Source organism: Pseudophryne corroboree, chromosome 9, assembly GCF_028390025.1.
Source record: "Pseudophryne corroboree isolate aPseCor3 chromosome 9, aPseCor3.hap2, whole genome shotgun sequence".
Lineage (NCBI taxonomy): Eukaryota > Metazoa > Chordata > Amphibia > Anura > Myobatrachidae > Pseudophryne > Pseudophryne corroboree.
The window spans coordinates 337,743,802-337,763,997 of NC_086452.1; the positions used below are offsets into that span (position 1 = coordinate 337,743,802).

The window sequence follows — 20,196 nt, forward strand, 5'->3', positions numbered from 1 at the left end:
AGAGGTCCTTTATGCCTGTACTCTGAATTAATGGCTTCGGATCAATCCACATCTTGGTTGCATAAATTCAATAAGCAAGTGGAACAATATAAGAATAATCTCCTAAAATTCAAGAAGGAAAACTTGCAGAAAGTGCAAATGGATTATGCCCAACATAAGGTATATCCATGGTTGGGAAATACGAACATCAAGAATATTAGGAGAAAACCCACTCGCAACCAGAGATTTAGGAGTAGAGGCAGACAGCAAAGTACCTCTGCCAGTGACTCGGAGGACTTTAACTCATCCTCTTTTGCGTCTTCACATGAGGAGGCCCCTTTTGGGGTAAAGACCCGTGCAGTGGCGGTCGCACGGGGAGGAAACAAAAGTGTACAAGAAGGGGAGGACAAAACCAAAGACAAATAGGGTCATTCCGTGTTGATCGCTCGCTAGCTATTTTTTGCAGCGCTGCGATAAGATAGTCGCCGCCTATGGGGGAGTGTATTTTTGCTTTGTAAGTGTGTGAACGCTTGTGCAGCCGAGCAGTACAAAAAAGATTTTGTGCAGTTTCTGACTAGGTCTGGATTTACTCAGCCGCTGCGATCACTTCAGCCTGTCTGTTCCCGGAAATGACGTCAGACACCTGCCCTGCAAACGCTTGGACACGCCTGCATTTTTCCAACCACACCCTGTTGACACCCATAAACGCCTTCTTCCTGTCAATCTTCTTGCGATCGGCTGTGCAAATGGATTCTTCGTTAAATCCATCGCCCAGCACCGATCCGCTTTGTACCCGTACAACGTGCCTGCACATTGCGGTGCATACGCATGCGCAGTTTTGCCGAGTTTTGACCTGATCGCAGTGCTGCAAAAAATAGCTAGAGTGCGATCAGGTCAGAATGACCCCCCAAGTCAAAGCAAAACCTGTGAAGGGGAAGAAGCGCTAATTTTTAATTTGTCTACAACCCCCTTGACCCCTGCCGAGGTGAGAGTTTTAAATAAGGGTTTTACGTATGGCCCTACTAATTTCGGGAATGACTTTAGATGGAAAGTGGACACATTCAAATTGCATCGTACTTTAAAAATTAAGGAACATTTCAGTAAAGAAATACAATCTAAAAAAAAACCTATAGTGCCTCCAAGTATACAGAAATTGGGCCCCAAGTCCCGTTTTGATCCCGCGACACAGAGCGCATCACTGAAAACATTCCACAGGATGCTGAAAACTGCAGGAGGGGCTCAGGCACCATGTAAATATCATAATTTGCAGAAGGACGAACGCCAGGCTCTTAAGGCACTGGATAATAGAAAGGAGTTCATCATCCGCAATGTGGATAAGGGAGGGGCCATAGTGATTCAAGGGATTGAAGATTACAAGACTGAATGCTATAGGCTTTTGAATGATGGGGACACATACTGCAGATTGTCCAAAGATCTTTCACAGGACTATAGAACTGAGCTATTGAGGATATTACAGCAAGCTCAGCAAGATGGCATTATTGCAGCAGATATTGTTACCAAATTGTGCACAGACCACCCTGTGACTCCACTATTTTATACGAGTCCTAAGATACACAAGGTTGCACAGAGGACCCCATGCAGATCGATTATATCGGCCCGTGGGTCTCTGTGCTAACCAGTTGCGATCTATCTCGATGCTTTCCTGCAGCCTTGTATTCAGGGTACCTTCACCCACCTGAAGGATTCAAACACTCTGCTCAGAAAAATTTTAACAATTGAGAATGTACCAACTGATGTGTTATTGGCTACAATTGACGTCACTAGCTTATACACCTGCATACCCCACACTCAGGGGTTGCAGGCTGTATGACAGTTAATTACTGGGATTGTGAGATACGAGGGCCCCGATATAGAATTTTTTATGACATTGCTGGAATTTACCCTCTCCCACAATTATTTAATCTTTGACAGTAAATATTATAGACAGCAAACGGGGTGTGCCATGGGTTCTTCTGTGGCACCCTCGTCCGCCAGCTCATTTATGTGGGAAGTAGAGAGGGTGGCGCAGCAGCTGTTTATCTATTTTCGGTATATAGACAACCTGCTCATTTTCTGGAGGGGGACAGAACAGGAGCTACATAATTTGGTGTCTATGCACAACTCCACTAGCAATCCCGTTAAGTTGACCATGACTAGCAGCCAATCTGAGATCAGTGGTCTAGATATACGTATGAGAATTCAAAATGGGCAGATAGTGACGGGGTTATATAAGAAACCGACAGACCGCAGTACCATCTTAAGATACAATAGTTTCCATCCTCCAGCAACTATTAAAGGTCTTCCATACTCACAGTTTCTGAGTGTGCCGAGTCAATAATGATGAGGGTGAAACCATAAAACAACTGGATGAGATGGAGCAGAGATTTCTACAAAGGGGCTACCCATTGAAATTGTTAAGATCAGCTCGAATGAGGGCACAGCAGAGTAGCCAGGAGATGTTGCTCCAACTCTCTAAGCCCAAAGACAGCTCTAAAGTAATACCATGGGTTAATGAGTTCAACATTAAAAGTGATCTCATTAAGAAAAAGATGAAAACTTTATGGCCCATAGTATCTACTGACCCTGAATTAAAGGTCTTTAAGTATAAAAGACTAACGGCAAGCTATAACAGAGGTAGGAGTATGAGGGACATGATCGTGAAAACGGACATGTCAAAACTGAAAAATATTCCTACCAATTTCTTAACAATGCTCTCACATGTCACCAGGAGACAGTATCTCTCATCCCTTTACGGGGAAGAAATTTTCCATTAAATGGCCTCTAACGTGCAGCACCAAATAGGTGGTCTATGCCATTATGTGCCCATGCGGGCGTTATTATACAGGAAAGACCGAATGCCAATTTCAAATCAGGATGGCACAACATAGGCATGCCATTAGAAATGCATTGTCCTCTGGGAGTGGAGAGCAGCCTGTGGCACGCCACTTCCTAGAACATAGGCATGGGATGGCAACATTCACACACCGGATAATTGATCACGTACCAGAATCTCTTAGAGGAGGAAATAGAGGTAAAAAGCTTTTACAGTTAGAGTCAATGTGGATTCACAGGTTAAATACACTGAGACCAGGGGGCCTGAATAATAGTCTAGGGCTAATTCATTTTCTATTAAACTAAATATAGTATAAAACTAAAAATTATTTTTAAAACTAGATTGATGTTATTGATTAGCATTCTGGGTATGGAATGCATACTGTAGCTGTAATCACTCTGATGGCACTATGATTTTGAGAAAGAAATTGCAGGTTAGAGCTATTGAGTCAGCTGAAATATCTTGATATGAGTATACAGGTAGTATTAATTATATGGAGAATAAAAATAGAGAGGGGGTAAGGTGTTTCCACACTTGTGAGTATTAATGCTGCTTCATGTACATATTTTGTCAAATATTTTTATTCTGCACGTTTTTTGATATATAAATGTAAGTTTTTTATACATATAATGTATTAATGTGCTTGGGTTACGTGTAGATGCTACTTTATAACGGATAGCCGACCTGTCAGCTTGTACACTTGGCACTATTTTCACTGATAGCCTATGTAAGGAATGTAATGCACTGTATTATTACATACTAATATAACAGAATAACGATCACACTACATTCAACATTAGTAAATAGTCAAATGAGATATTTCTTTATAAATTATTACACTAATGTGATGTCACATAATGGTATCTACATGCTAACTGAATTTGCATTGTATGTTTAGGTTTGTGATCCAGTGTCACAATGGCAAAGCGGCTGGCTGAGTGCCGGGGCGTCACTTCCGCATCATATGGTGCACAGCAGGATGCCAGGCAGGAAGTTCGGCTGGCGGGGCCATGGCGTACGCCGGTGGGGAGATTCAATGAGGGGTAAGTTGATGCATATAAATGTTTGTTTTCACATTGCACTGTTGTCCTGAAGATGGGGAGGTGCTCCCCGAAACGTTGACCTCACAACACACGTTTTTGGTTTAAGCTACAAGTCTCTGAGTGCTGCCTCTATTTCCATCTGTATTACATAAAGGACGTGGCCCCTGGGGAGGACATCGGAGCAAGTTACACCCTAAGGGGGAAGACGTGAGTGCCAGTGTAACACACACACACATAAAAAATAAAGGGAACACTTAAACAACACAATGTAACTCCAAGTCAATCACACTTCTGTGAAATCAAACTGTCCACTTAGGAAGCAACACTGATTGACAATCAATTTCACATGCTGCTGTGCAAATGGAATAGACAACAGGTGGAAATTATAGGCTATTAGCAAGACACCCCCAATAAAGGAGTTGTTCTGCAGGTGGGGACCACAGACCACTTCTCAGCTCCTATGCTTTCTGGCTGATGTTTTGGTCACTTTTGAAAGCTGGCGGTGCTTTCACTCTAGTGGTAGCATGAGACGGAGTCTACAACCCACACAAGTGGCTCAGGTAGTACAGCTCATCCAGGATGGCACATCAATGCGAGCTGTGGCAAGAAGGTTTGCTGTGTCTGTCAGCGTAGTGTCCAGAGCATGGAGGCGCTACCAGGAGACAGGCCAGTACATCAGGAGACGTGGAGGAGGCCGTAGGAGGGCAACAACCCAGCAGCAGGAGCGCTACCTCCGCCTTTGTGCAAGGAGGAACAGGAGGAGCACTGCAAATGACCTCCAGCAAGCCACAAATGTGCATGTGTCTACTCAAACGATCAGAAACAGACTCCATGAGGGTGGTATGAGGGCCCGACGTCCACAGGTGGGGGTTGTGCTTACAGCCCAACACCGTGCAGGACGTTTGGCATTTGCCAGAGAACACCAAGATTGGCAAATTTGCCACTGGCGCCCTGTGCTCTTCACAGATGAAAGCAGGTTCTCACTGAACACGTGACAGACGTGACAGAGTCTGGAGACGCCAAGGAGAACGTTCTGCTGCCTGCAACATCCTCCAGCATGACCGGTTTGGCAGTGGGTCAGTAATGTGCTCGCCAGAGGTAGCCTGACTGCCATTAGGTACCGAGATGAGATCCTCAGACCCCTTGTGAGACCATATGTTGGTGCGGTTGGCCCTGGGTTCCTCCTAATGCAAGACAATGCTAGACCTCATGTGGCTGGAGTGTGTCAGCAGTTCCTGCAAGACGAAGGCACTGATGCTATGAACTGGCCCGCCCGTTCCAAAGACCTGAATCCAATTGAGCACATCTTGGACATCATGTCTCGCTCCATCCACCAATGCCACGTTGCACCACAGACTGTCCAGGAGTTGGCGGATGCTTTAGTCCAGGTCTGGGAGGAGATCCCTCAGGAGACCATCCGCCACCTCATCAGGAGCATGCCCAGGCGTTGTAGGGAGGTCATACAGGCACGCGGAGGCCACACACACTACTGAGCCTCATTTTGACTTGTTTTAAGGACATTACATCAAAGTTGGATCAGCCTGTAGTGTGTTTTTCCACTTTAATTTTGAGTGTGACTCCAAATCCAGACCTCCATGGGTTAATAAATTTGATATCCATTGATAATTTTTGTGTGATTTTGTTGTCAGCACATTCAACTATGTAAAGAACAAAGAATTTAATAAGACTATGTAATTCATTCAGATCTAGGATGTGTTATTTTAGTGTTGCCTTTATTTTTTTGAGCAGTGTATATGTATGTGTGTGTGTGTGTGTGTGTGTGTGTGTGTGTGTGTGTGTGTGTGTGTGTGTATATATATATATATATATATATATATATAGTTATATCATAACTGAATGTTTACATGTGGGAACTGGATTACGAGTCAAATTAACAAAGTTGCCCGATCCTACCTCTTCCTACCTTCCATTACACCTTGCCTTGATGACCAATTCCTCTACTAGTTGGGGGAAGGGAGTTGCTCTATAAAAAAACAAAATATGTGGAGTTCTTCAATTAAATGTTACACTGTGTCGACAAGGTAAGTGATTCTTGGAAATAAATAGTGGTTGTCTGAGAAAGGAATTAAAGCCGCTGTGCTTGAGAGCAGGGAATGAGAGGCCCTTTTCCCCCCCTTTGTGCTGTGTGTAAATATTTCTCATTACATATGATTGCATTGTCTGACTTTGCTGTGATTTCCCTTACATGTTCCCAGCTGAGCCATCATGTAGATGTACTTGAAGTACGCTTTAGAGCAGAACAGGTTAGGAAACAGCACTTACAGTATGATTGTAAAACAGAATAGCAGATTAACCTGCATGTCAAATAGCGAATGACTTGTTTTATTATCCATAATACATTGTAGCATTCTCGCTGACAGACAGAAGAGTATTTATATTTTATTAACAGACAATTTTATTACAGAAATCAAGAAGCTAATAAGGAAGAAACAGTATCACTGGCCGAACACGACAGGAGAATGCCACAAAAATGTAAGCTAATAGTATTTCTTCAGTAAAGAATAACTTCTAAATGTATAGGCTTAAATGTTCTCACCTCATAGAAGGTTTATGGCAATGTTCATTTGCAATGGCAGGCTGAGTAAGCCTGAGCTTACTGGGCAGCTTGCAAGGCCAAGGAAACGGCGTATGCACCGCAGTCCCTGGCCTTGCCACTCCTGGACAACGGGGTTGGCTCGCCCCACCCCCATTCCTCCCCCCAAATGCCTCTCCCTCTCAATCAGGCAGAAGGAAACTGCATTTTGAACCTTACTGAATAACCCCCATAGTTATTTATTCACTAGGTGTCAGTTATTGAGTATTATTAAGATGTTTTTGGCCTACAGTAAGTACTAATTATGTATCATGTTCCATAAAGGAGCACACCTGAAATTGTTTATGTATATGCGCCAAGGCAGAAGGGGAAATAAAGTGTGGTAGTGGATGCGGGCATATATGACAAGCATAACAGTGGCATAATGGGGTTGATTCCGAGAAGGACGTACTGCTGATGTCGGATGCAGTGCAGTGATTTGTTCCTGCTGTGCATACGTGTAAGTGACACTGCGCATGCATCCAGAGTCCATGCACAGATATGCGATACATGCATGCAGGAGACACGCGGTCTCAGAAATGTTTATAAATTGTCTTGGGCATTCCTGGGCGATCACAGGGAGACAGTGACGGGCAGTGAGCTAAATGGCTGGAGAGACACTGGCTAGTAGTATCAGAGCCAGATTTACCCACACATATATGAGCCCGGGGGCTCTTGTGGGCATTATACACAGGTGCAGCAGTTTTGAGTTTGGTTAGTTTTGATCAGACAAGGTAGGCAGGGGCGGCACTGCCTCTCCTTCTGTAATCCAATATACCCTATATCTGCAGATATACGCAACTAAGATCTCCGTATTATCTGACTATTATGTAGTAATATTTTTCACTCGGTGTGCATTAGGGAACACAAATAGTTTTTTCCTACACAGAATTACCCCTCCCTTTTAGCACCTGAGTGACATCACAATCTGATTGAGCAGCTTACCATTTTGTGCATTGTAATCCAATATAGTCCAGAGTTTTCACTATAGAAATGACTAGAATAAATATACTCTTTGTATTTTTCAGATCATTTTTATAGTCAAAACTCTGGAGTATACTGCAGTATGACAGGATAGGCTCTGCCTTACCTGACTGCACGTCACTGCATGGAGGTGGCTAAGCGGGCGCATGGAGATGGTGTTATGAGAGTGTCGTGGGCGTGTCACTGATAGTGGTTGTGTACAGAGACACAGAATCATTCAAAGCGGCCACATTCCGATGGAAATTCTGCACCCGCCATAGGGCTGGTGTAAGATTTGTTTCGCTGAATGAGGTCCATTGTTTGCAGATACTTAGGGCCTAATTCAGACCTGGATGCTGCTACAACAGAGGTCGCTGGCTAAAGCCTGGTGAGGTGTGCGTATGCGCAGCAGCCGCACTGGGCATGCGCACACAGTGAGATGCGAAGGCATCTCACTTGTCGATCGCTTCTGCCTGATTGACAGGCAGAGGCTGTCGCAGGGGATGTTGGTGTAGTTTTTGGGGCGCAGTCTGGACAACACAGGTGTGTCCGGACTGTTTGCAGGGCTGATAGCCGCAGGGCAGGTAGCTAGGCTGCGTAGGCAGGGAGCTATTTGGCAGGTGCGAAAGCCTCACCACTGTGCAATGCTTTCACACGTCTGCGGGGAAGGGGGAGGACCCGGCCTGCGGGGCGGACTATCCCTGTGCTGGGCATACCCATATGTCAGAGATTTTGATCGTAGATGTGCGCTTTTTCGCACATCTACGATCAGGTCTGAATTAGGCCCTTAGAACCTTGGAGTTTGAAGATGGAAAACATACATATGCCAGAATTCAATTACCCGCACAAAATTTCCGTGGATGAAAAGGGATGTAGCCTCGGGTTTCAACACCCGTGGCTATTCAAATGTACTCCCTTTTTCACCCGATAGGCCTGTTAATGGCCATTATTAATGAGCATTAACACGCAGAATCCTTGAAAAGGTAATGTAATCACATATTAACAGGATTGCGGCACCCATTAACCAGCTAGTTATCAGGGATTTTTTTTCCGACCCGCTAAGGCAAGTGAAAAAAAATTCCTGATAACTCCTGGCTTCAAGGCTAATTAGATAGCCCTGGGGGGTCAATTAGCCTGCGGTTATCTACCAGGTCTAATTGAATTCCGGCCATAGTATAGTATAATCAGAAAATATTTTCATGCTTCCCTGGATGAAACAGTGGTAAATGGTTGCCTGAAAATCGAAATCCTTTGTTCTTTTTGCCTGTCGGGACATTAAGGTAAGAGGTTTTATACAGTACATGTAGACTTGTTAGTATGTAGACGTGTACAGTACATATCTGGGAAAGAAAGTACTAGCAGGTGTCCATCTGTCTGTGTGTGAATGTATATTCATCTGTCCTATGTAGTCCATTTTATACTAGTGTACCTATAAATTTATTTATAAATTATGGGGGAATTCAATCGATATCACCGCCTGTTTTCCTGTCTAAAGTAACAGGAGATCGCAGGGGAATATTCAATCGATGCTGTTTATTGTGCTGATCATGCCCATTGGTGTTGGGTTTATTCGTGTAAAGCAGCTAAACCTGACTAATGGGCGCAAATACGAAAAGTGCCATTTGAGTGCCCCAAATGGGTCATTGGTCACTTTTCTCACATTTCAGCTGAACAGTATGCAATCTGAAATGTGCCCTCCTGCGGCTCAGTGCATCCGAATGGAGCAACAATTGATTTGCCTCGCTAAGCACCATGTAGTGAATTTCCCCTATGAATGCATAAGCTGATCTCACCCTCCCCTGCGCATGTGCTGGCCAAATAACTTTGGTTTGTGGGCTGCTGTCGGAGACGGCATTACTTTCTCTCGGTTCTATACCTTTTCATCAACATGATCATTGTCTCACAAATATAAAAAAAGTTAGAAATGTGTGCCGTCTGTGGAAAATGTCAGTATATTGTCCTCCCAACAAAGACATGGGGGTAAATTTACTAACATTCGTAATTTTCGGAAAAAGGTCAAAGTTCAATCACGAATGACATCGACAGTGTAAAACTGCAACTTTTTGAATTTATTACGCCTAATTTACTAAGCTGTCGTATTCGGATTTTTCATTTGTTCCGATGTCGATGTCATTCGTGTTTTTTTTCCCGTTTTTTACGGCAGTGATTAGCAAAACACTGCCGGCTTTATCACAATGAATCTCGGCCGGATCTGTGTGATCCGTGCTGGGGTTCATTTTTTTTTTTTTTTTTTAAATAAACACTGTAAAACTTTTAAAAAAATTGCGTGGGGTCCCCCCTCCTAAGCATAACCAGCCTCGGGCTCTTTGAGCCGATCCTGGTTGCAGAAATATGGGGAAAAAAATGACATGGGTTCCCCCATATTTAAGCAACCAGCATCGGGCTCTGCGCCTGGTCCTGGTTCCAAAAATACGGGGGACAAAAAGAGTAGGGGTCCCCCGTATTTTTAAAACCAGCACCGGGCTCCACTAGCTGGACAGATAATGCCACAGCCGGGGGTCACTTTTATATAGTGCCCTGCGGCCGTGGCATCAAAAATCCAACTAGTCACCCCTGGCCGGGGTACCCTGGGGGAGTGGGGACCCCTTCAATCAAGGGGTCCCCCCCCCAGCCACCCAAGGGCCAGGGGTGAAGCCCGAGGCTGTCCCCCCCATCCAATTGGCTGCGGATGGGGGGCTGATAGCCTTTTGTGAAAATGAAAAGATATTGTTTTTAGTAGCAGTACTACAAGGCCCAGCAAGCCTCCCCCGCATGCTGGTACTTGGAGAACCACAAGTACCAGCATGCGGCAGAAAAACGGGCCCGCTGGTACCTGTAGTACTACTACTAAAAAAATACCCAAAAAAAGACAATACACACACACCTTGAAAGTAAAGTTTTATTACATACATCCACACAAACATACATACATACTTACCTTATGTTCACACGAGGATCGGTCCTCTTCTCCAGTAGAATCCAAGGGGTACCTGTTGAATAAATTCTACTCACCAGATCCAGGGTACCAGGCTCCTCGTAGCATCCATTTGTAATCCACGTACTTGAATAAAATAAAAAAAAACGGAAAGCCGAGCCACGCACTGAAAGGGGACCCATGTTTGCACATGGGCCCCCTTTCCCCGAATGCCAGAAACCCACTCTGACTGATGTCTAAGTGGGTTTCTTCAGCCAATCAGGGAGCGCCACGTTGTAGCACCCTCCTGATCGGCTGTGTGCTCCTGTACTGAGTGACAGGCGGCACACGGCAGTGTTACAATGTAGCGCCTATGCGCTCCATTGTAACCAATGGTGGGAACTTTCTGCTCAGCGGTGACGTCACTTTAGGTCAACCGCAGGGCAGAAAGTTCCCACCATTGGTTACAATGGAGCGCATAGGCGCTACATTGTAACACTGCCGCGTGCTGCCTGTCAGTCAGTACAGGAGCACACAGCCGATCAGGAGAGTGCTACAACGTGGCGCTCCCTGATTGGCTGAAGAAACCCACTTAGACAGAAGTCAGAGTGGGTTTCTGGCATTCGGGGAAAGGAGTCCCATGTGAAAACATGGGGCCCCTTTCAGTTCGTGGCTCGGGTATCCGTTTTGTTATTTTATTCAAGTACCTGGATTACAAATGGTTGCCCCGAGGACCCTGGGACCCTGGATCTGGTGAGTAGAATTTATTCAACAGGTACCCCTTGGATTCTACTGGAGAAGAGGACCGACCTGCGTGTGAACATAAGGTAAGTATGTATGTATGTTTGTGTGCATGTATGTAATAAATCTTTACTTTCACGGTGTGTGTGTCTTGTCTTTTTTTGGGTATTTTATTAGTAATAGTACTACAGGTACCAGCGGGCCCGTTTTTCCGCCGCATGCTGGTACTTGTGGTTCTCCAAGTACTAGCATGCGGGGGAGGCTTGCTGGGCCTTGTAGTACTGCTACTAAAAACAATATCTTTTCATTTTCAAAAAAGGCTATCAGCCCCCCATCCGCAGCCAATTGGATGGGGGGGGACAGCCTCGGGCTTCACCCCTGGCCCTTGGGTGGCTGGGGGGGGGGACCCCTTGATTGAAGGGGTCCCCACTCCCCCAGGGTACCCCGGCCAGGGGTGACTAGTTGGATTTTTGATGCCACGGCCGCAGGGCACTATATAAAAGTGACCCCCGGCTGTGGCATTATCTGTCCAGCTAGTGGAGCCCGGTGCTGGTTTTAAAAATACGGGGGACCCCTACTCTTTTTGTCCCCCGTATTTTTGGAACCAGGACCAGTCGCAGAGCCCGATGCTGGTTATGCTTAGGAGGGGGGGCCCCACGCAATTTTTTTTGAGAAAATAATCACTTTCCCACCCCTTCCCACTGATATACATGCACGGATCTCATGGATCCGTGCATGCCTATCCAATCACGGATAAAAAAAGCAGGTCTGTTTTTTTTAAGCACTTTTTTACGAGTTGTAATTTTTCACGGCAGTGTTTTGTTTTTTTTTGCTTTGCACTTCTTAGTAAATGACCGAGATTCATACTTAAACAGCCGCGTTTTGACCGATGGTGTATTCATTCGTGATTTTTTCCTAGGACTTCCAAATATTACGAATGCCCTCATCACTGCCGTGATTTGAGTTTAGTAAATTACCGAGATGACACTTTGATGAAAAAACGGCATCTCGGTCAAAATCGGGACCTTAGTAAATTTACCCCATGGTTGTTTCAAAGATCTACCAGAATATCATCTCAGTTGCATGGTATAATAGCCACCCCCTAAACAGTTGCCCCTGAGAGAACAGTGATAGACCTAGTGATCAGTTATGGAGTCACACTTACCAGTCTGGATGGGTGAAAGTACAACTGTGATGGAGGCTGCTGAGCAGGGTCCCTTTGATGTCAAGCTGGAGGAAGTGCTGCCAGTAAGACTGGCAGGATCTGCAGACTCCTGAACCAGCTCTAAATCAGTCCTGCACAAAGGCCAGGAACAAAGAACAAAGACTCCCAACAACTCACCTGAGTTTCTAGTTTTTGCATCTTTTATCCTTACAATCAGGGATTGGCTAACTTCTGAATTCGAGCACGTGAGTCCTGTCCAGGGTGGCATGTGGGCACATGCTGTGGCGATTCCCTACAAGCCCCTCTACTGCTAGGCATGACATAGCAGGGGAGAGGGGAAGTATTAGGAGTGTATATAAACTGAGAAGCAGAGTGTGAAAAGTATACTACCCTGGGATGAGCCAAGCTGGAGGGATAGTAATGGGCTGAGGGGCCCTTGAGTCGTCATATAGACCACCACTGAATGATGTAAATTTTCAAACACAGCAGAGATATTAATGAGCTTAAAGGTTTTAAAAGGGTATTTGTAATCCCCATCCCTTTTATTGAACGCCATCTTCCTTTCATCTCCACAGTGAATCCAAATGAGAGGAGCCGAAAACGCTGAAATAATTAATCAATCCATGTCGGAGATCTTTTTTGAAGTAGTCACTCAATGCCTGAGTTTCAGGGAGAGAAAGGAACCTTGCCAGATCAGTTGGACATTACCCCGTGGGAATGAGGTGATAAAGCTCTGTCCGGCATTTACTAAAGACATCATGGAAGCACTGCTTTTGTGATGGAATTGTGTGGTCAACATCGCAGAGGCAGAGGGCAGTGTCTGAGAAGGATGAATCTTATGGAGTCAGCATCCCAACCAAGAGGGACTGCAGAAGAGAACTGGCAGAATGGAACAGTCCAAGTGTGGAGAATGTAGCTATAACCAGGGTAGACTGGTTCCATTACTGCCCTTATATCCACCATCTCAGCAAATTGGTATATACTATAATAAAGCATACACTGTACATCCATATATGTTATTCTTTAATTTGTTTGCCTTGTTTTGTAAGGTGCTGCGGAAATTTGTGGCGCCTCATGAATATTAATAAATAATAATAACTACATGAGCAGATGTAAAGTCAGTTAGAGGGGAAACCACAAGAATTGGGTAAGCTACGTGCTACTATGGTTCTAATTCAGAGATGTATGCAAACCGATGGTTTACTTACATCTCTGATGTTAGCGGAACTATGCATCCCCGGGACTCATACTTGCATGTGCAGCATGGGTCCTGCGTCGTCAGATGCAGTGCCTATAAACCGCAGCCCTAGGGGGCAGCAATGGGAACAGTTTCCCACAACAAAGAGTTATTGCCTCCATTTTGTGGGAGTGCCAAAGCCAACGACTTTGTCTTCTGACACAGATTTACTGGCCTCAGTAGCGTGATTCCCCGACCATCCTGAGTAATGGATGCAGCAATGGATCACTAAAGCCAGTAAAAGACATCTATTTACAAAAACATGTACAGCTCCCTTCTGTAAAACAGGCCCTATGTGTTACTGGGTGCATAGCCCGGGTGTGGTATGGAAGGTCGACAGTAACTAGGTTGACGGGGTCTTTAGGTCGACATGGTCTAGGTCGACATGTCAAAAGGTCGACATGAGTTTTTTTATGTTTTTTTGGTGTCGTTTTCTTCGTAGAGTGACCGGGAACCCCAATTAGTGAACTGTGTCCCCTCACATGGCTTGCTTCGCTCACCATGCTTCGGGCAAGGTTACCGTTCCAATCGTAGTCCATGGGGATCGTTAAGTATGAAAAGGTTCAAAAAAAAAGAAAAGAAAATCAGGAAAAACTCATGTCGACCTTTTGACCTGTCGACCTAGAACATGCCGACCTAGAGACCCTGTCGACCTAGTTACTGTCGACCAATAGTGGTCGACCTAGATAGTGTCGACCTAGAGACCGGATCCCGCATAGCCCTAGGCTCACGTTTAGAACATGGGACCCTCTGGGCTAGCATCACTAAACTGACCAGAACACTATCCATGTGGACATCTATTGAGAATAGTAACCTGTGGTGGGCAAAATGGAGCGAGCCACCATGCCCGAACATTTTAATGTCCTGAACAAGTTTAATGGCGCTCTGATGCAGTTTAGTTGTGTTAAACCAGGGGATCCCACGTTCTGAACTTTCAGCATGTTGAAGTAACATTCTGATTTCAAAGGGAAGGCCTTAAGGAAAAAAGAATGAAGTTCAACAAATATTCTGCGGAGGTTGAACATTCTTTTTTGGAAACAAAAAGAGCAACATTCTAAAGGCGTTGTTTGAGCATGAAGTCCTTTCTGAACAGAAATATAAAACTACTGTAGCTGAACACACAGAATGGATACAAAACAACAACATACAGTACTGTACAGTACAGTTGCTGAAATAGAGCAAACTACACTGAAGTGCCAAAAGTCATGGTATACGGTATAAAGGAAATGGCCAGACCTGCATCAGTTGTACTTTGACATCTTGTGAGTCAGTTTGAGCACTGGCTAGGCAATGTGAATGATCAAAATTCGAATAGGGCATGATAGTGGGTTCCCGATGGATGGGGTTTTCCATTTCTGCAGTTTTGTGTACATTTAACATTCCTCTATCTGTGGTATCACGCGTATTGGGAATACCTCAGGGAAGGCATTACCATCCACAGCGCAATGGCTGACCACGGGGCTTACTGATCATGACCAGCAGCATCTAGACAGAAATGTCCTTGATAGCAGACAAGTGACACTGGCTCAAATCACATCCACACTCAATTTAGAAGGTACTAGATGCATAACCCGCAAGACAGTGCAGCGTTCTTTATCTTCCATGGGCTATGGGAGCAGAAATTCCACCAGAGTGCCCTTTTTAACACTACAACAGAGGACACCGCACCTCACCTGGGCTTGTGATATCGCTAATTGAACCATGGAGGACTAGCAACATGTGGCGTGGTCCAATGAGTCACTATTCCAGTTGATTCAGGCTGAAGGTAGGGTTCAGGTGTGGCGCAGACCCCATGAGGCCAAAGATCCCAGTTGTCAACAAGGCATCGTACAGGCTGGTGGTAGTTCCATATTGGTGTGAGGCATGTTCACATGGCATGGGTTGGGTCCACTGGTCCGTCTGAACACATCATTGACTAGTAACTGCTACATTGCAGTGCTTGGTGACTATTTGCAACCCTTCGTGGACTTCATGTGCCCCCCACAACAATGAAATAATTCAGCAGGATAATGCACCATGTCCAGCTGCAGCTCCTACCTTTTATGGGTGTGGGCCTGCTGCTACCCCTGCCAGAGAGCAGACGAGAATCCTGGCGCCTGCGCAATAGAGCTGCACAAGCAACGGTTTGAGTGTGCATGGGCAAAACCCCATCTTCTATGGACTGCATTGGCTGCGGCCCATAAAAGCCGGATTGGGCTGAAGATCAGGCAGCTCTTTGCTTTCAATAGGACTACCTGGCCTGTGGGTGACTGGCAGGCAGGACTTCAAATAGCTGAGCTCACTGAAGTGGCAGATGTTACTGGGTTTTTACTACAGCCCATAGGTAAAATCCGCCTCTGAACGTGCCATAGGTTCCAAGTTGTCCAGAATTGGTTTGAGGAGCATTCTACATAGTTACAACAATTGGTCTGGCCACCACGTTCGCCAGACATGAGCATTTATGGAATGTGATGGAGAGGGCCTGTGTAAAGATCCTGCACCTACCAAATTTAGGAAGCTATGGGAAGTTATACAGACAGCATGGGTCAACATCTCTCCAGAGGTCCTGTGGAATCAGTGCCACGTGAAGTTGCTGCACTTCACCAGAATAGAGTGGGTCCTACACAGGGGCGTCCCTAGAGAGGAGGGGACCCATGTGCAGACTCCGGGTGCAACCCCTCCTCTCCCATAGCCGTCACGTCGCAGCTAGCGCTCTGAGCACTATAGACTCTGGCACAGTGCCAGAGTCTACAGCGCATGCGCAGGACTCCGAAAAATGGCTGCCGCGCCATTTTTTTCAGAGTCCTGCGCATGCGCTGTAGACTCTGGCCCTGTGCCAGAGCCTCTAGTGGTCAGTGCGCTAGCTGCGGCGTGACGGCTATGGGAGAGGAGGGGGCCTACACACGGTCAGTGATGGACTCCGGAAAGGTAAGTATAGGAGAAATGGGTGCAGTGTGTGCGGTGTGGGCCCCCCCTGGACTCAGGGGCCCGTGTGCACCGCACACACTGCACCCATTATAGAAATGCCAATGGTCCTACACAATACTAGGCACCTATCTATCTCATGAGTTTTGGCACTTCAGTGTATTTACATACAGGAGTTAAACTGTGCAGCTGGAAGAACAATTTGGGGAAGTGAAATGTATATTCTAATGGAGAGTTGGAGAACACAGACTAAGAAGATGAGCATTGGTTAAAATGCACATATGAAATAATGTGCACCTGACAACACAGTAGAAAAGCAACACAAACGTGTTTATAGCCCTAACCTGGCATTAGCCATGGAGAAAAAAAGTACCAACTAGATTAAACTGAAGGACTACTGTTTTAGTGCCAGCCATATTATTACAGTATGTTAATAAATTACAAATGTACAAGTCAGTTCCCAAGGTCCAAACAGAGTAAGTGAAAAGAACATGGATGATGAAACGACCAGACAAGGGAATAATTTGCATGGTCTTTAAAGTGTGGAATGTCCCTGACAATAAAATGGAAGAGTAATGTTAGCATAAGTGGCCTCATCCAGGAGTTGCTGTCCACAGTGGTTGTGTGTGACGGTTACAGGCTACAGCAGGTGACATTGGGGGTAATTCTGAGTTGATCGCAGCAGGAACTCTGTTAGCAGTTGGGCAAAACCATGTGCACTGCAGGGGAGGCAGATATAACATGTGCAGAGAGAGTTAGATTTGCGTGTGGTGTGTTCAAACTGAAATCTAAATTGCAGTGTAAAAATAAAGCAGCCAGTATTTACCCTGCACAGAAACAAAATAACCCACCCAAATCTAACTCTCTCTGCACATGTTATATCTGCCCCCCCTGCAGTGCACATGGGAGGTCATTCCGAGTTGTTCGCTCGCAAGGCGATTTTAGCAGAGTTGCTCACGCTAAGCCGCCGCCTACTGGGAGTGAATCTTAGCATCTTAAAATTGCGAACGATGTATTCGCAATATTGCGATTACACACCTCGTAGCAGTTTCTGAGTAGCTTCAGACTTACTCGGCATCTGCGATCAGTTCAGTGCTTGTCGTTCCTGGTTTGACGTCACAAACACACCCAGCGTTCGCCCAGACACTCCTCCGTTTCTCCGGCCACTCCTGCGTTTTTTCCGGAAACGGTAGCGTTTTTTCCCACACGCCCATAAAACGGCCTGTTTCCGCCCAGTAACACCCATTTCCTGTCAATCACATTACGATCGCCGGAGCGATGAAAAAGCCGTGAGTAAAATTCCTAAGTGCATAGCAAATTTACTTGGCGCAGTCGCAGTGCGAACATTGCGCATTAAGCGGAAAATCGCTGCGATGCGAAGATTTTTACCGAGCGAACAACTCGGAATGAGGGCCATGGTTTTGCCCAACTGCTAACAAAGTTCCTGCTGCGATCAACTCAGAATTACCCCCCTTGTTCATTCATATATAAAAGAGAAATGGTCACTGTTATCAGTATTCTGGAAAAAAAACAAAAAACATACACCATTCAAATCGATATTTTACAACTATTCTAGTTTATCATTTTTAAAGTAAATGTAATTTAAATATCATTACATTTTTTCATAAAAAATATTAGTTCTCATTTATAATATATAATTATAATAAAAAGGAGTCTGAGCACATTTACTGTACAAGCACCTCATGGATTAGCTGTGGTGCCCTGAAGGAAGCCTGAGACAACTGACCAGTTGAGATGGGCAAAAGGTCTTTTCCAAAGAACTAGATTTCACCAGATAGGTACTCGGTATAAAGCCAACTCAGCTGAGGGAGAAGAGGGATCAGCAAGCATATAGGGCCTAATATGAGGTGTTATGTGTCCTGAAGGAGTCAGGAGGACCAGCTGAATTCAGGATAGTTAGAGTCCTGTCCATGAAGAGAGACATAATGACCACAGTCACTAGCTCATGCAAGGATTGGGTGCTTTGTGTGTTCAGCCACTGAAGAGAAAGTTGTACAAGTCACCCAGCTGCCCACTGCTGAGGGAGGTCAAAATATTAGGTACAGTAGTGTCCGGAAAAAGAAAATAGATTATTTTTGTTTTCTTTGAAACACATGATTTTGCCTGTGGTGATATACATAATTAAAGCTATTTATGGTCAAAGATCTGAGTTTACTGGGTGTAGATATTTAAGAGCCCCATAAGATTATGTAAGTTACCAAAAGCTGCTATTCCCATCACAATATAGAGAACATTGGGGGTAATTCCAAGTTGATCGCAGCAGGACATTTTTTAGCAATTGGGCAAAACCATGTGCACTGCAGGGGGGGCAGATATAACATGTGCAGAGAGAGTTAGATTTGGGTGGGTTATTTTGTTTCTGTGCAGGGTAAATACTGGCTGCTTTATTTTTACACTGCAATTTAGATTGCAGATTGAACTCACCACACCCAAATCTAACTCTCTCTGCACATGTTATATCTGCCTCCCCTGCAGTGCATATGGTTTTGCCCAACTGCTAACAAAGTTCCTGCTGCGATCAACTCAGAATTACCCCCATTATGAGGATAGGAAAGCAAGCTTCTTTTCTATTGCATGACTGCTCAGCATACATAACCATACTTCCTATTGAAATGTCTATTGAAAGGTTCTATGTCCTCAGAAATAGAATAATTTGCAACAATGAATTCTAAGTATTTGCAGTCTTTTCTTAACATTTTCATTAGTTTCATACAGTATGCTTCTTTGTTTTTATATATGAAATGTTCAAAATGTGTTGTTGAATTATGTTTGACCTTGAACATTTTGTGCTATAAATCTCACTCTTTCTCCATAATTTCTCCATAGTAATTACAACCTTTAATTACAGTATTCTTGCCCAATGGTTAACTGATTATCCACCGCGCATAGGCAAACTAAACTCATTCTCTCCAAGGAGCATTTTTATTCAGTTTCTTACTGACCGTCTTCTGCATGTTATCATACACAAAGCTTAGCTTTTCCATTGAGAAACACTGGGCTAGCATTATGAAAATTAGTGGCTACAAAACAGAAATAATCAATTTCTGTGTTTGTTTTTTTTACTCTACAGTAGTTCAATTTTATACAACATTTACCATGTGTGACAATTAGTATATTATGAAGACGTGCACCACCAGTGGGCTGTGGGAGCAGTTGACACTGGAACGCTGCCACCTCAGTGTAGGGAGATTTCCTTTGAAAGAATGGAGAGCGCTTAGTGTAATTGTGCTTCCTGGGTGACATTGTAGTAATGACTGGGTGGAGAACCACTAAGAGAACCACTAAGAAACGTGTAGAGGAAGGATACTGTTATAGATTAACATAATACTAAGGCCTTATTCAAAGTGACACATCGGCTGTCGATGCAACTACAATGGTATGCAAACTGAATGTGGCTCTTGGACCATAATCTCAGTTGGCTGCATCTTTGCGACTGCACTATCCCATCTTTCTGCTTGTAAAAGTAGCCATGGCTATTATCAGCATTGCACCTGCCCTATCCTTGGTGGAAGAGATGCGTCTAAATGTCAGGCGCATCTATGCATACGCACAACTCCGAATAGGTCGCAAGTTCACCTCTGTGATCTAAAAATGCCCTCATTCTACTTAGCCTATGTGCACATGCCTAATTAAACCCAACTCAGTTACAAATGGAGATACGTCTGAGATGCATAAGACTCTGAAGCATGCGTAGAACCTCCCAATTGCATATGCTTGCCTCAGATACATGCACAATGTGACAATAACAGACTTGTGCTTGACTCATTTCGTCATGCTCACGTGACTTTTTCAGTAGGAAATAG

At 44.8% G+C, this 20,196-nt stretch overlaps 1 protein-coding gene across 1 annotated transcript in view; it reads left to right on the plus strand.

Moving 5' to 3' along the window:
• The window catches only part of CFAP92 (cilia and flagella associated protein 92 (putative)), a 567,578-nt gene extending 554,337 nt beyond the window's left edge, over nt 1–13,241 (plus strand). Inside the window, exons 17-19 of the mRNA XM_063940590.1 lie at nt 3,711–3,855; nt 6,281–6,348; nt 12,807–13,241. Coding sequence (XP_063796660.1) covers nt 3,711–3,855; nt 6,281–6,348; nt 12,807–12,809 — 216 coding nt within the window. The 3' untranslated portion in view covers nt 12,810–13,241. The remainder of the gene's footprint in view (nt 1–3,710; nt 3,856–6,280; nt 6,349–12,806) is intronic.
• Nucleotides 13,242–20,196: the final 6,955 nt, after the last annotated feature.